General features: G+C 36.5%; 1 protein-coding gene across 8 annotated transcripts in view; it reads right to left on the minus strand.

Moving 5' to 3' along the window:
• Window positions 1-17,801, minus strand: part of RGS7 (regulator of G protein signaling 7) — a 233,350-nt gene that overhangs the window by 119,931 nt on the left and 95,618 nt on the right. For all 8 annotated transcript variants that reach the window (XM_036380812.2, XM_036380813.2, XM_036380814.2 and 5 more), the window contains exon 3: window positions 9,677-9,773. In XM_036380812.2, the coding sequence (XP_036236705.1) occupies window positions 9,677-9,773 (97 nt within the window). The remainder of the gene's footprint in view (window positions 1-9,676; window positions 9,774-17,801) is intronic.

Here is a 17,801-nt window from a genome sequence, read left to right on the forward strand (position 1 = left end):
AACAAAGAAAGTCTATTTTTCTCTAAAGAGTATGGAAGAAATGATAATTCAACTTGATTACTGATTAAAGCAACTAGAAAAATGAGAAGAGGGTAAAAATGTGGGAAGAAAAGCAGAAGGTAGAATTCATGTGATTAAACCATTAACAGGCAGGTTTGGCTCAATGCCTTTTCTCTATTCACAGCATATTGCCTGGTCTAGAGATACAGCACAGAAAACAACTGAGCATTTTACTGTATACTTATTAAGATCTGCAAGCTTCTTTCCATAATAAGTCCAAAACCTACAAGAAGGTGGTCTTGATGAAAAGGCAAAGCATCTGACATATAGACCTAGAGACTGAGTTCTATATGTTTTTAAACTAGTTCCACATTATGGCTGTCTCACTTTTTGTTATAAAATCTCAAAAGCCAAGAATTCTGGTATCAGACAAGCATATGGGTGCTGGTATCCATGAGAGCCTTGCATGCACATATTATGGTAATTGCCTCTGAAGAAAAAAGAATGCAAAAAAGTCCCACATGTCTGCTCATACACTCAAGCACTACCAGGCCTTTTAATAAAAAAATATTATCTCACAATATGTGTGCTTGGGGAGGGGAGTTTAATACTAATTTCCTTGCCTTTTTTTTTTTAATATTCTCAGTGCTTTCCAATTAGTTTGGCTTCACTAGCCAAGTCTCAGCAATGACTGTATCCTCCTCCCATAACCAAGTCATTCTTTTGCGCTATCTACCTGGATTCCAGAGGATTCCTGGGTTTCTGCTCTGTTCCTCAGACACAAAACTCACCAGCCTGCTCCTTCTGACTTCCTGACAATCACTGCAACAGCTCTGCCTGTTTCCCACTGTGGTCTAACCTTTGCTATGGAGAGCTGCACAAGGAAGCACACCTACTCCCAGAAGAGGAAACAAGCAAACCAAGAGCATCCCCACTGAGGTCTTCCATCCTTTAAGACAGAAAGACACAGATGCTGTGTGGCAAGGCACACAGCAGGATCGCTGGGCTTTGTGCCTCCAAAGCTGCCAACATCCTCTGGCCTCGGGAACTGCTCAAACTGTGGGGTTGGGATCAGAGAAAACACGGTAACTACAGCCAGCCTACGTGCTGGTTTTGTAACATCAAGGCTTACTCTCCAACTGCATAGACTAGAAAGTAGGTTTTTAAACAATTTACTCAATTATTGACCTTTATTATGAAGCTCAGGAGTAAAACAGGCTTTGTCAAATGTGTGAAGCATTGTAAGCAACACTCATTGCACAGTTGAACACCCTTATTTCCTGTTAACAAATTGTTATTGATACTGTAATTCCATTTAAAATTATTTTGATAATTTCTAGAAAATTTATTACTATCAACAGACCCTTTATTTGCATAGTGATAGATTGTCAGTCACAGTATGTATGCTTCATGAAGTTACCTTTACTTCCCACAAGGGTGACTTTGTAATTTAATGTATATTACTTTTTTCAGGAATGCAGCTGACAGAAAATAGCAGCAGAACTGCTTCAGTACCATGCAAAACTAGCCTATAGATAGCTTCAGCAACAACAGAAATATAAACAATTACAATTACTACAATCTATTCCTCGCTTCCTTTCGCAATCACAAGTCTGCTGTCTTCTGATGCAAGTGCAATGACGATGTCTCTTTCCTCATATCTGGAACCAACAGAATTAGGAGCTAAATCACAAGTAATCTTGTAAACCCTGCTAACTTGATTTCTTGCTTAAGGGCCACATTCTCTGAGGAATGATTTTACTTAGTTTGATTTTTTTAACTGCTGGCCAACTATGCGCATGAGCCTGTAAAAATGGAAGATTGAAATCTGCTAATACAGAACCACTTTCTTTTTGCATAAATTTCATTTAAATATTTCAAACTACTTTGAAACAATAGATTTAAAGACAATAAGATAGAAAATTATGTATTTAAAAAGTAAAACTAAATTAGAAAAAAATTATGCTTGAAAAGTCACAAAAGGAGTCAATGTTAGACATCACTTAAGAGGAAAAGGGGACTATTATTCCAGATACATATTTATCATCCTAAAGAGAAAAGGAAATTTGCTTACACTCTATTATACCTAGCAGGATGCCTGTAAATAATATGTTATTTCTGCCTGTACCAGCAATACTTATCACATGTCTTCATTGCCTGCTAAATTATAGTTAATAGTCAGCACGCAACCAAAAACATGCCACTAGACAATAGGGTACAATGCCACATAAATTTCAAAATTAGATATTTTTCAGCATGTACTCCAAAATACAATTGCATCAATAATTATTGTCTCTGTTTATAAAACAATTACAGTACCTGTTTATCTACAGCATTGCATGCACAAATTTCCTGTAATTATTTTATTCCATTCTAACTGACAATATATTCAGGACTCAAACCTGCTAATCCAAATTCCCAGCTTTAGAATTACACTGCACTCTACAAACTGACATTTACAAATCCCATGTAACATTGCAAAGTTTTTTGATTTTTGGCAAGACTATGGATACTTTTTCGGACTCAAAGGTTCTGACCGTAGAGGAACCAGATTGATTTTCTTTTCCTTTTGTCCAATGGATGTTCCTTTTTGAAATAGTATCCAGAGACTACTTAAAAAGAGTGCAGTGAAACAGATTTCACATTGTGGCAACATTACTAATGCTGAAAAAGGACTTCATTTGTCTTCAGCTACACACTTCCTCTCCCCATTCTTAATATGAGCTGCAAATTTCCCTCCTGTCTCAGAAATTAGTGATGGCAGACACAGTACCAACCCTTTCTCCTGAGAAAACACTTCTCTTCTGCCTCGTTCAAATTGCTCTGTGTGATTTAAACATCTTTGCAGTCATAGAAGTACGTCTTAAACTGGTGGAGTTAAATAGTTTACTTTGCTCTGCTTCCTAATTAAAACAATTACTTAAAATACACATCCCCAACAAATTCTCACTGATAATTATTCCACTTGTTCTAACCATTGCTATCCAGCATCAGTAATATTCATTTTTAAGAGATTTCCAAGAGATAGCAAGGAAAGAAAACCTTTTTCACAGAATTCCTGAATATCTTTCCATACATTCACTTCTCGTCAGACATAATCTAGCCTTTTCTTCCTACAGGGCTTTGTGCACATAACAGATTTTGGCTAAGCTATCACTACTACAGATGCAGCTTATATCAGCTTAAGAGGGTTTCTGTTAAGCTGATATATTATGCACTGCCTCCATGGGCAAATATAAATGGCATAAATAAGCGTTATACTTATCTTTGGAAGGGGCTATTTTCTCTGCTTTCTCAAAGTACTATTCAATGTTGCCAATGGAAAACCAGCAAAACACAATTATTAACCAGTGTTAACAACAGAAAAAATGGCACACTACTGAAATTGAAGCTGTGAAAGATCATGGAATTTTTCATAATTTCAGGATCATGTGAGGCTGATTCAGGGCTCCCTTTTCACCCCACATTTTCCATCAATGTCACACATCCAGGGTCCAGAGACTGAGTGTCAAAGGTGCCAAACTAGGTACATTTTTGGTTTTGCTGAATGCAGTAGGTTTTTCCCTCCTCCTCTTAAATATTCTCACACTTCAAAGCTGCAATCCTATTCCACTTGAAACAGTGGCAAAATCTTACACACAAGGAGTTTAGTAAGAAGACGTAGCAAAGGCAGGGAAGTATTTTCATTATGAAACAGCATAGTAGGAAAAGGTAGCAAAAACTTTCTATGGCAGATCAACAAGGCCCAGAGCTAATTCTCTGGAAATAGGAGTCTGGGAGGAAGCATGCATTTGGGAAACAAGACTATTTAATTCCAGCTGCTCGTTTTATGTGGACAAACCTCAAAGATGAATGTTCCTAGCAATTTTCCATCTCATAACAAGTGAATAGCTATTAAGGTTTTTTCCCATCATTGCAGGACTTCTATATCTATCTCTTTTGCAAATGTCTATGAAAGTAATCTTTTCATATTTTAAGGAAACAGAAATATATGATGACTGTTTTGCACACAGATTACTTTAAAATACTTTTTAATGGGTTTTCAGTATATTTCAGTTTCCTAGGACAATTTTGCAAAATTTCCTCTGACTCTTTTACTTTATTTCCTTCTTTTTACTAAAGTTCCCAATGGCAAATGCCACTGAATCAAAAAGTAAGCATATGAATAAAATTTTTGTTATATTGTTTGGTTAGGAAGAAGCAATAACCTTTAAATTAGAATTTGTTGTTCTGTTTAAAATAACTTCACATTTTGAAAAGCTTTTCATTCCAATAGTAATTTAATAAAGGTCTGATGTTAACACATTCCTTAAAATGAAAATGGAGAGCACAATCATCTTGGAACAGGCTGCCCAGAGAAGTTGTGGCTGCCCCACCCCTGGACATGTTCAAAGTCAGGCTTGATGGGGCCCTGGGCAACAGGATCTAGTGGGTCGTATCCCTGCCCATAGCAGGGAGACTGGAACTAGATAATCCTTAAGACCCCTTCCAACTCAAACAATTCTATTACTTGTGCAGAGATATTCTCATTTAATTCTATTATTAAAGATAGTGGAAAGAGTTTTCCATTTCTTTCTGAGGAGCATTCACCTTATTTGATCCCAGCCCACCACAGCTTGTTCATTCTGCACTTCCCAATGGCAAAGCTGTCACAATTCTGAGCAGATACAAAAGTTCTGTCAAGTTTTAAGCAGCTTAAGATCACCCTCAGTAACCATCCCAGTCACAAGGCCAAGACAGGCAAGCAAACAGAAACAGAAGGTGAATGGATGCAGGCAGCACTCAAATACCTACTTTAGTTTTCTGTAAAGCATACAAACCATCACTCATTAATCACTTAATTATGTCAATACTTGGAAATGACTGTGTGTCCTATCTTATGGCTCCACATAGTCCATCTCTTCTAAAAATCTAGTCTCTAGTCCATCTCATGACTAAAAATCATGAGCAGAAAACTCCACTCCAGAAAGATTATGAACATTTGAATGCAAATCAGTCACTCTGAAAAAATTACAAATGCAAGAGACTGGTGGTAGAACTTCAAACAAACAAACTATTCATTTGGGAATAGAGGCTTATTAACTTTTTGTTCTCAAAATTCTGCTTTGAAAAATGAAACTGTAAACATGGCAAGTCCCTGCCCATCTGAGAGGGCACAGGAGAGGAAATGATCCAGCTTTTGTCCTTGCTGAACTGACAGCAAGCTTTTCATCAAAGCATTTCACTAAGAGTGGAACCTCATCAAGGCAGTGAGCTTGCAGTTTTAACACTGAAGGGTTCGTTTGCAAGTAACAAGAGGCTCATTTGGAACAAAGAAATCAGCAATGAGTCTACCATTAAATCACACTTTAGGACAATGCAAGAAAAGAGAGATGAAGAAATAGATAGAACTACAAGGTGAGAACCTGTCATCAACCCAGCATGGGAGACACAGAAGTTAAAAACAAAGTCGATAAAATTCAAGACTTGGGATCTGGGAATCCTAGATTGTCCAAAATGGTTCATTTACTCTCAAAAATCTCTCAAAACCAGAAATTCCAAAATCCTTTTATTTACCTATAACGCAATGTTTCTTTGTTCCAAAGGCACCAGATGATCGAAGTGCTATGCCTTGTGGCTTTTGCTTCTTGTCAACCCAAGTAGGGCTTTCTATTTCATTTTGTGCTTCAGGTTGGTAAGCTCCAGTACTGAAGTGGATAAACCAATCAAGTAATTTCACATGCAGCACTGAGAAGTCATCAGATGTTAACAACTCATTACTCAACTGGAAAAGATCAAAACTAATGACAGATTAAACTCTCCTATTATTATTCCCCTGAGTCATCCAATTCTCACTGTACTGTTCCTCATTTTTTGCTGCCTGCCTCTGTATAACAAGCAATAGTGTTGCAGGTAGCCCCTGTGACTCATTCCTTGGGCTCACCCACCTGTGATTTGTGAGAATGATGAGCAATTATAACACTGCTTTCCTCTGGAATCTTTCACGACATCTGTCCAGGCTACTGAGACCATTCTGCTTTAAGTTGGATTTTTTTATGTTCAGAAAAATAAATTCTTTAATTTTTTACCAAGCATACTGCTACTTGTAATTAATCATTATATTAATACATTTGCTAATCAAAATGCAATATCTCATTATTTTCATGATTTCCCAGGTAAAAGGGATATAAGCATTTTCTGAGATCAAGAAAAACGTTTAACAAAAAATAGATGTAATAACTGCAATAATCTTTCTAAAAAGCAGGAAAACACAATATTTATATGGAAAAGATACTATATCAGCTTCACCTACAGGAATGAGAAAAAAACTTAAGACTTCACATGGATCATATTTTCCAGTGAAAGGTAAATTAATGTTTTCATTTTCTCTTTATCACAGGAGATGCCAAAAACACACCTTTCTACTGATCTCTTTCTCCTATTTTTGTCGGTTCAAGCTGTGACTACATTCCAAGATCAATGAGCCCTGCATCAGAAACACCCAGTAATAACAAGTACGAGCATGTTTTTCTTGACAAGTTTTTATTCTCCCTCTGTGTGTATTCTTTAACTCAACTTACATTTCTCAATAATTCTCCCTGCTCCTTAATAAAAATTCTCATGTTCCACACTCAAGGTTACACACCACTCAACTGGCACATTTTCCACAGGTTTTATCACTGAAGTGTGCAATACTTGGGTGAGAAAGCTCACCCAAGTATTGCACACTTTAAAGTCCTATGAAGAATCACACTGATATTCCTTAATGACCACAAGACATCACTACATCTTCTTAATGAAATAGTCATGTTCTGATTAGCTTATGAAGCTTTCAGCACAAGGACTGGGTAAACCACCCACGCCACCTTACAAAGACTTCCAAAACAAACATTCAACAACTGATTTGTCAGCAAACTCTGAATGATTCCTTCTGTTTCAAAGTGAACAGCAAATCTTTGGCATTTTCTTGTATCCCTCCTTAGCAAAAGTAAAAATTATATTTTAGAGTTCCTAATCACTATGATTCATATGTCAGACTCCCTAAATTCATCATTTCAAGCAAGTATTTTTTAATCCATTTCCAGGTCTAAAGGTGAACCATAGACCAGGAAAATCACCTCCTTTTTATTGTTAATACTCTAACCCATGTTAATAAAGAATGCACATGACAACCATCATGCAATCATTATTGATGACCAGCAAGATGTCTATATACATTATCTTATTCACTCCTCCAAAACATTTCAAAAGCATGAAGACAAAAACAGTATGTTCTTCCTTTGTTCATCAAAATGCATAATCACATAGAAGGTGCAAAATCTCCTGCCTACTTTTTCTCTTTGAGATTTGAAAGTTTCAAATTTTTATTTGCTCTCTGTGGATGTATAGAATAAATGCAATATAAAGCAAAATGATTCCTCATCTTTTCAAAATTTCACAAAGTGGAATAATCTTTAATTTAGGATTATATTTTTCTGAAGAACAAAAATCTGTATAGTGTATAGGGAAATATCTTTATTTCAAATGTTTCTCTCTGTTGATATTTTACTTGTGAAAATATTTCAGGAATGACTCAGTAAATGAGATAGTATGGTTACATCATCCTATTTATTAAAATCACAACATTCTGTGAAATTCAAATACAGCTCCTCAGGCTGATTTTGCTATTGCAGTCATCTTTAGAGATGGTCAGTAATTCAGCAATAAAAAGTGACTGCTCTTTCAACTAGTTTATCACTTGCTGTTTTTAGAAGCAATACTATGAAATAGAAGTACATTAAATATATACATATAACAAAACAATGACAACTGTATCACATAAGACCCTATTCCTATGACAATTTATGGACATCCTTAGCTTTTAGAAGTTGTTTAAAGGACAACTTGTAGAGTCTTTCCTAAGTGCTTGAAAGAATATCATTTCACCGTGGTAAAGTTATTGGTTTTGCTTCTCCCCATTAAAAAAAAAATACTGAACAGTAGAAAGCTCCAGTATTTATGGGGCATAATGCAGGACAGATGGTGTGTACAAGATATCTTTTATGCACAGACACACAGGCACACACAACATGCACACACATATATGTAAAATATATCAGCATATGAGTATATACATTTTAACTGAAGAGTATCTACTTTGATGCTTTTGAGGGTATTACCAGTACTATAAGTTTTTGTTAAATATATTTGCATTATTGTCATCATGACCCTTAGACAATACTTCCATGTTTCCCAGCAATCAACAGCTTTGAGTTAAGCTGGTATTTGTTTGCTACATATACAAACTCTTAGCATATTAAATGAAATTAGTGACTTAGGACATAGAGTTGAAGCGTTCAGATTCCATTCAGGATAGAGAACTGACAGAAAAGTAGATTAGTTGAACTGAAATGACAGTTATGCTGTTCTGGTGGGAGTTTCAGTCATGTGTAGCAAAAATTACTGGCAGTCCCTGGTATTTGAGAGAGAAAATCAGAAAAGAGAAAAAAAATGAACTGTCCTATGATTTTTATTTCCCTCTGAAGCTAATAAAGTTAATGCATCAATAGAAAAGTTGGTACATCAGTAACTGCTATGTATAACTGTATATATTCTAACTCAACTTTTAAAAGTATGATGCCTATTCCAGTTAAAAAAAAAAGACATTTTGGTCAGTCTACTTTGAAATCTATTATACACAAGTTAAGGCAGAGATTAACAATTAATATGAACTCTTCAATAAGTTACCATGCTGTACTAACTCATGGCAAATAAAGATCCATTGTCTAGCGGCTATTTTTTGTGCAAGTTTCTAAAATCTAAATTTTTTTTTCTAAAAATCAGGAAGTAATTTCGTTCACTCTTAGGACTCTATCCTTCTTTATGAAAGGATTATTCACTAGAAAAAAAATTCCAAAGGTTGAAAATTAAAATATAGAATTGTTCTTGGTGTTCAGGACTGTAGAGACTTGTATAATACTTTCTGTGTAAGGACACACTCCTAGAGATTATGGAAAAATTAGATTAAACAATGGCATCTATTTCAAACGAACTCAATACTCACTGGAGTATATACCCACATATATAAATGCATAAATTGTCATAAAATCATATAAATGGCAGAATAATTATATGCTAATTAATTAACAAATTGACAGATTTTGTGCCTATGACTGTACGGACCTGAACCAGCTATTGAGTTTACAGCTGTTGTGCAAATCCCCACAAAGGTCTCAGCACTTAGTTTCACAAGCACAGGCACTGAGCTGCAGAAGCAGATCGTGAACATTGTAATAAATGTCACAGTTCCTGATCAGCACCAGTTGCAGAGCGTGGTGATGATTTTTCTTTTGTTCTGCCGCTATGAAACTTCTTCATGTACTGGCCAGTACACTAAACTTACACTTGCTATGGAATCTGGCTAAAAACCAGACATGACCTGCCATAAAAATTTTGCCAGTTTGAGATAACTAACTTTTTGTAGCAAATTAAGTATTCCCTTCACCTAATTTTCAGGACAAAAACATCTCTGTGTAAATCCACTCCAATCTGAGAGAAACATCACAGACTTGTATAATTAAACTATTCAAAGGATAAATAATGTTACCTCCAGATCAGATGACTGAATTCTTGACAGTACTTATTTAAAAGTGTTTTCCACTGGAGCATCCCCTTACATAAAACTTTAAAGTAGTATGAAATTCACTTTGACTCTTACCAGAAAAGACACTGGGAATCTTGGAAAGAAAACTTTTCACTGTCCGAATAGGAATCCCATTTTTCTCATCTTGCATGCGGGCTATGACATCTTCCATCTGAAAAGAGAAATAAAAAACAAATTTAAAAATAGAAAGAAAAAATAAATACATAATTATTTCCTAAAGTAAATCTCCAAGAAATCCTAGATCAGTCTCTCAGAATGACATGTCATCTCTTTCTATTTCTTTCTTTAATTTATATTCTATAATTTTATTGAACAGGCTAAAACTGCAAGTAATTTATTCATGACAAACAGTAGAAAATATATGTATTCAAGGACTCTTGAGAAATAAACAGCAATGCAGAACAACTTAAAGTTAGATTTAGTTAAAGTACCTAAAAAAACTTGTCAAAAACCATTGTTGGATATTAAACTTCATGTTTTGATTGTTTTAATGGTATTGTACCACATATAAAAGCAAAATAGACACATACAGGCTTTTAGGGGACAGATAGAGTTCTCAAATAGAATTTGCAAGACAAAGAAGAGCTTTTAAGTTCAAAGCTAAAATTCCTTCTTTTGTTTTGAGAAGGGGGAAAAAATACAGCATGATGCAATTCCTGGACACAGCAGAGCCAAAAACCTAGGATTTCTTTATAGGTAATAATGGAGTAGGTAAAAAAAATATTTAAAATCAATTTTCTGATTTTTTTAATGTATTTATTTTTACATTGGCTCAGTTTTCCAGTCCACTTTTTAGGCTAATTTGGACCATACATTTTATAAATTGTGCCCAACTCAAAGGTTTACTTTCCTATGAACTACGAACGGAAAACTCTTTCACTGGAAAAAGGAGAATATTTAAGTAGAGCCACTGGCTTACAAGGCCAGTTTTTTCCCATTTCATAATTGAAGTTTACAGATTTGATAATTTCTACCTTTCTTTCTTTCTTTGAATATCAAACTTCTCAAAATGTTCAATGAAATGATGATGAAATCAATCACAACTATTCTTTCTTTTTTCTTAAATAACCAAAATGCTCCATATGAACAACTCTAAGTGACAGGGTCATTTATACTCTTTTATTATTCAAAGTTTAAAAAATTTTTGTATATCACTTCTATACCCCTAATAGATTCCCAAAAACTTCATTAAAATTTGTGGCTGGGCTGTACTGTGGAAACAGAATAACAGAAAAAAATTCTGTCATGCCCCTTTTTCCTCTAAAGTCCTAATTTGCTAATGTCCCACATTAGCTAATAGCAAACCAGCATTGGGCACAGCTGTGCTTTAATTGGACCAATAAGGGAGTTATGTAGATCCAGGAAAGGGAACAGCATTTGGGGTCACCAGGAGTGTACATGGGAAAAAGAACAAATATCCATACAAAAAAAAAAAAAAAAAAAAAAAAAAGAAAAGAAAACAAAATCATTTAGCTTGACTGCTCATGAAAAAGCTACTTATACATAGAGTGCCTAGAGGTTCCCATGTTCCATATTTTAATAGATCACATATTAACAACCTAAGGGATACAAATCCAGTGTCAAAAAAGCAAACACAAAGAGTAGGTATTATTAGCAAGGTGTGAAAACTGAGTCTATTGTTCAGAATTAAGCAATGCGCAAAATGTAACAGAAGAACCCATATTCATCTGACATGGTATTTAATTAATTAAATAGAAAGGGCTATTAATAGAAAATTGTCAAGCATATCTATGCTTGTCAGCCATTGTCTGTGAAATGGCATCTGTCCCTACATTTTTTATCCACATAGTAACTGAAGGTTTGTATCAACTCCTTCCAAATTCTGTTGGTAAACTGTCTTATTTTGCCCTTAAGTGAATAGGAATTCACTGAAATTCAAGTAAATATTTTTGCTGATCATATTTGGTGATAAATTCCACACATGCGGAGTAAGCTTGTGAGAACGTTGCTAGAACCACGGAGTGAATAATGTACATTACACTTGGACAAAGTACAGAAAATAATTTGTACATAGGGACGAATGCTAAAGGTAAATTTGCAATATAATAAGGATTGCTACAAACACAGGCCACACTTCTCAAACATAGCATTACAGGTGGAGAGATGCTGTTACTGCTTGCTCAAGAATACATGAGTGCAAATGTTAAATACCCAGTGCTGTCAGTAGAGTTTGAGTACATGGAAGTATGTTAACTTGTTTGAGAGTACATGGAAGTAACTGTTAACTTTTACATATGCTTTCCTAAACTTTCTTCATGGACAGGATTGAATCTAAATAGCATAAAATCTAACTCTGAGAGAGACTGAAGCTCTGGGAGAGTCCTCTGGTTTTGATTAGCAAAGTGAACTCTAATGTGTCTGCACTGAAAAGTTACACTTTTATACCCTTTATATCAAGCTCATATTAATGTTCTGTGTTGGGCATCAATTCTGTCTGTGCAAAAGGCAGCTCACTCTGCAGCCAGCATTATTGGGAACTGCCTGGATAACTCAGTGAGCAAAGATTACATCCTAAGTGAGCAGGAATGTTCTGAACACACACACAACAGCAGTCCACTAATTAGACACAGTTGACCTCTTGCATGGAAATCTAAGAAGTTACTTGTGGTTTGTGGTTATCTTAAATCTTAAACATAAGAGCTCTAGAAAATGAAGGGAAATTTAAAAAAAAAAAGTCTAATTTAAAGATTCAAACCTATCCAATCTAATATATGCAGGAGCACAGTTTAACTTTCAAAATATGCAGTTGCTGTTTCTGTTACAGCTGCTTTAAATTCAGCAAATATATAACCTCTTCCACTGAAAACCATCAAACTTAATTATATTTGGGAAGCAGCAGTTAAGGCACTCCTCTGTCATTCATCAACAATGACCTAAGACAATGAAAAGGGCAGAATATTTTAATTATAATGATGAAAGAAAATCTTAATCTAATTTTGTTCAAGAAGCCTAATCTGGGAAACACATCCTGCTGCCTGATATAATAATTTTCCTTCCTGGTGTATCACTGTTTGTTTCTGAGTCACCTGACCCAATGGTCAAAAATTAAATAGAAACTTCTTCATTTCACCTCAAAATTAGACTTTTTTCTATTCACAAGCTCTTACCTGGCTAAATCTGTCTGGCCCTCATCTTGTCGTGGGATCCTTTTTAATGCTAAACATTCTCAAGTAACTCAAATGAACCCACAAATAATTTGCCTCAATCACCCTGCAAATGAAGGTCAATATGCTCGAGAACAGGAAGCTGTATAAGCATATATTTTAGTTTTTCAGTCATCATTATACATCATTAACTGGGAAAGTATAGCTAGAAAGACATTTCAGTAAAGCACAGATCCTACAGAAAGCTTTCTAAATAAATGTCTTCTTCAAAATATGTGCCATATTTTTACCAGTGAGATAATTCCAACCCTAACAAAAACTCACTAAACTTCTGATGCATAGGCAACTCAGAACAAACTTCCAATATTAATATTTAAAACTTCACTTGTCTCCTTGTGAAGATAATTTGCAGCCTTCATCTTGACACGTAAAGACTCTGTGAAATCTATTTCAAAGCCTGACTCTATGACAACAGTGACAATGCATCTTCTCTAAAGCAAAAAGAAGGCAGAAAACAATATCCTGTAATAGAAGGGCTACAGGATACAGGAGCTATTGAACAATGACAACTGAGTTTGCTCTGAACACACTGGGAGCTAGGCATGCCCAACTTACCCCAGGACCAGTGGAGGTCTTGACAACATCAGGGGCAGTATCTTTTAGCTACTTACAGCTAGGTGAAAGGAATATTGCTCCTAAGAGCAGAATTTTTGTGGTTCCTCAGTGCCACTGTGCCATGTGGTTTGTGGGGGGGAAACCCTGATCTTTAAACTTTCAAATCTAAATAATAATTTCATTGCTGCTCATCTGCACATCTTGCAAAAATTATCAACTTGAACCATAATTCAGCATCACCGCATCTTAAGAACTGGTTTTGGTTTGGGTTTTCTTTTTTTCATTAATTGAAATACAACAAAAGTGAAAAAATAAAACACTTGTTAGTGCAGGAAAAGAGCTTTTTTTCTTCCACTAAAATTGAGTCTAAATCTACTCCAAATAGAGATCATCACTAGACAAAAGAATACTAGAAAAAGTAATTTATCTGGAAATAAGCTAGTTCAAGAGATACATGATAAAAACTTGAAGCCTTGGCCAACTTACACGTACACAAATGTGTTAATTTGATTTCTGTCTCTTAAAAATAAATAAATTCCTTGCCAAGGAATTAAGACTTGTGGTGGTTTGACAGGAAATGTGTTTTTTGTGATGCTGTGTTTTGGGCCAATGGATATTCAGGCTTTAATATTGGCATTTAACCTGGCCATTAGGACATTGGACACGCCTCTGAGAACACAGGGTTAAAAGCAGAGCTCTCCCCTGGGAGGGCCCTTTTGGGTTTCCGGCGGGAAAGAGTTCGGGTCTCTGCCCCGGCCCAGCTGCTGGCTGGGCAGGGGGAGGGGAAAGCCATGTGGCCGGGAGAGGTAGGCCTGAGCCCGGGGGTGGAAGGGTGGAAGAGAGAGAGAGAGAGACCGGGAGCCACCGGGCAGCCCCCCTGAGAGACACAGAGAGAGAGAGAGAGAGAGAGAGCCGCTGCCTGGGACTGTAACCTTGAAGCTTGATAAACATGGGCCTGCGCCGGCAGCACGGCTGGGACGGAGAAGAGGGGGGGGTTCAGCCGGCCGCTTGTAGGAGCTTTTAACCCCTTTTTGGAGAATGAGAACTTTACAGATCATTGACCTCTCCTAGAAGATAGAGTGGAAGATGAGGAAGGAAATGTGCAAGTGTGAGAGAGGTCTGGGCGAGCGAGAGATAGTAGGAGAATAGAGAAGAATCTTAGTGGGAAGAGATGATGGAGTGGCTTTTGCTGGACTCTTTTTGTATAGCCATGGACAGACCCATGTTGCTTGTGACACAGAGACTGCATTCTAGGGGGAGGCAATGGCCACAGACCCAAGAGGGTTCAGTGTTGATGCCCCTCGGCCCCAGGGGGTGAAAAAATATGGGGGGGACAGGTGTCCCAAAGGAGAGACTGTGCCTTTTTTGGATCGGGACAGAGCATCCTTAAAAAAGACAACCCTAGAAGCAGCTCTGGTCCGTGTTCAGTGGTGAGAGCACTGGACATGAAAGGAAGAGGTCACGACGGCAGATGTTCTCCAGGCGGTGCCACGAGTGACACGGAAACACACGGGGTTTCGACTGTTTCCAGGGGAAGCCCATGGTACAAGAAGGACTCCTCTCCTCTTGATGAACTGAGGATTGATTGTCTAAAAGGTGGTGCTGGACCGAGAGTTGGTGATTTGAGGAATAGATGTATTGTGTTGGAAATTTGGTGGGGGGAGGAGGAAATGCACTTGTGAGGTTTTCATTTTCCCTGTGTGTGTGTTCCTTTTTATTTGTAGTTGTAGAGTAGTTAATAAAGTTCTGTTTTCTTTTCTTTCCTAAGTAGGAGCCTGCTTTGCTTATTCCTGGTCACATCTCACAGCAGCTACCAGGGAGAGGGTATCTTCATGGGGGCACTGGCATTGTGCCGGTGTCAAACCATGACAAGACTATACTCAGAAATACCAAAATGAAATAAGCATAATTTTGTACTCAGTAATCATACATCAGAACTGGGATTGCTCTTAGGTTGAGTGCACTGGGGTCCACCCACAGCTTTCTTCATTTTGCTAGAATCTTTTTTCTCCTTTTACAGAAATGCAGGGTTGGAATAGCCCAGTGGAACTAGCTACAAACCTTATCCAAACTTGTTAAAAAGGACAAAGAGTTACAGTATATTTCTTATAGTATGCAACATGCTTCCTTAGACATTTTCTCCCCTCTCTACGTTAACATTTCACAGAGTCCAAGGTCACTAGTGCAGTTGGCCAGAAGGTTGCAGGAAATTTTCCTCAGTCTGTCCCCTGTGCAGAGATGTACACCAAGCAACATGGGCTGAACAAAACTTGCAGGGTAGGAGACAGATACAATGTTCTTTACAAAGTAAGGTCTGCTTTTCTTCTGACTGCTTCACTGAAAAGCACAGGTACAGGCAAACTGATTGCCAGATCAAATCAGTAAGAAATAACCTTGGAGGTGGAAATAGAAGGTTAATGGGAGACTTTCAGTTTATCCAGTGTATGAAGCAAAGTCACCAAAGTAAAATAAACAAGTTCAGTTTAAGAATGCTGACAACTTTTTTTCTAAATCAAATGTGTAGAAACAAGATGGTTTAATATCTTCATGTCAAAGCTTTTAGCATTTTCCATTTAATGCAGAATTGGATTATTTCAACTCTTTATTCCTACTTGGTATGAAAACTGAGTTTAAAATATTCAGAAGTTCAGAAAAGTACATTTAGATTCTTGACTATGATACAGGGCTGAAAGATGGCTTGAAATATGCAAGACTAACTAAACTGCTAATGACAGTCCTGCACAAACTCTCTGAGCTTGCTGATATAAAAGCAGTCAGTCACGAATTTTCTAAGACAGCAATGTTGCATCTCTGGTCCACCAACACAGGAAACAGCCCTAGGTACTCTCTGATGAACATTAAATTATAGAATAACTTAATTAAAAGAATACAAGAATGACTGGTCTCATTTTCTTCAGAGCCTCTATTTGCTGAAATAATTATTTGACATTCATAAAATCAAGTGACAAACCAACACAAAAGGTTCCAATCATATTAAATAGATGCATTGGAGATGGTTTGAAGAGCCTAATTTTCTACATGTACCTATGATGTACAGTGGCAGTTCTGCCTCATGTTCCTTTCCTTCTGTATATGAAGACACTGGTGTGAGCAAATAATTCATACTCTGTCCCTAAACAGAATTATCTGTCGAGAGGAGAAAATGCTCTGGCTTCACAAGTAGCAAAGATTCAACACAAATATCTGTGTTGAATCATTATCTTAGGGCTTCATTTGTAGTTGTCAATGTGAATTTGTAATTAAGATTCAAATTTATTTTCCCTAATTATCCATACTGTTTCAGATTCAACATACAGGTAATGTTTCAGACTGGTTGTAAAACAAGAGTGATACTATGCATATGAGCCTGTGCTTACATTAATGAGTGCAGGGCAAACCTTTATCATTTATTAAGAATAATTAAGGCTATTTTGAATTTATTTGAAAACTGATGCCAGTTTTGTGCAATTATTTTTGAGGCCTAATTAAATGAACAGTCCCACTGGGCTTCTCCTTACTATCAACTCTGTATGTTCATCACTGAACTTGTATCAATAAGATAGGCTCTGCACACTTCACTGATTTAAAACTGTGGGTTTGAATGATAATTTTAAGCATGATCTTGTCTTATTCGTGTAACCCAAATGCTGACTCATCAAAACCAGCATTTCATTTAAAAGGTTCTTGTAGTTTAATACAAACCATACAAGGAGTTCCTGGGCTTTTCAAATACCTATTATAATGCTTTTTGCAAGAAGGACAACTTGAAAGCATACTTTGAGCTCCTGTCACTAACCTGTAACCATGTGGCCTGTTTGAAAGCTAAAGCTGTCAGTGATCCCCAGGCAAAGATTGAATAAAGGGTAATCCTTGTCACCAGAAAGTGTATAAGATTGAATGGAAAATCTTGACAATACCACACAGTACATTCTGTAGGTAGTAATTTATGCCAATCAGTAACTATCTTTTCTCCTAAGGACTGCTAGTCTTGAGTTCATGGTTTGATGCACCACTCTTTCTCAGCTTCATACACTGGGTAAACTGAAAATCTCCCAGTAACCTTCTATTTCCTCCATCATTCTACAGTCATTTCCCACTGTTACTTCTTTGGACAAGTTGATCTGAAAACACTTAATACTTGCATTCCACTCCCCCCAAAAAAAAAAAAAAAAACCTCATTCTAATTCAGAAAAATACTGCGAGTTTGCTTGCATCACTGTAAATTTTTTGAGAACTCAGCATGTCAGAACACTGCTAACAAACCCATAACACTGCAAGGGCTATATTACTCTCACTGTTTTCAATTAAATTTTTATCTCACCTAAGAATCCTACATCTGGATATATAACACATACACCCAGTTTACTGAATGTATATCAATGCTATATAGCTGGACTGCGAGGAGCAGACTAATGTAGTTGCTAAAAACAACTCAACTG

This window comes from Molothrus ater, chromosome 3 (assembly GCF_012460135.2).
Source record: "Molothrus ater isolate BHLD 08-10-18 breed brown headed cowbird chromosome 3, BPBGC_Mater_1.1, whole genome shotgun sequence".
In the NCBI taxonomy this organism is placed as follows: domain Eukaryota; kingdom Metazoa; phylum Chordata; class Aves; order Passeriformes; family Icteridae; genus Molothrus; species Molothrus ater.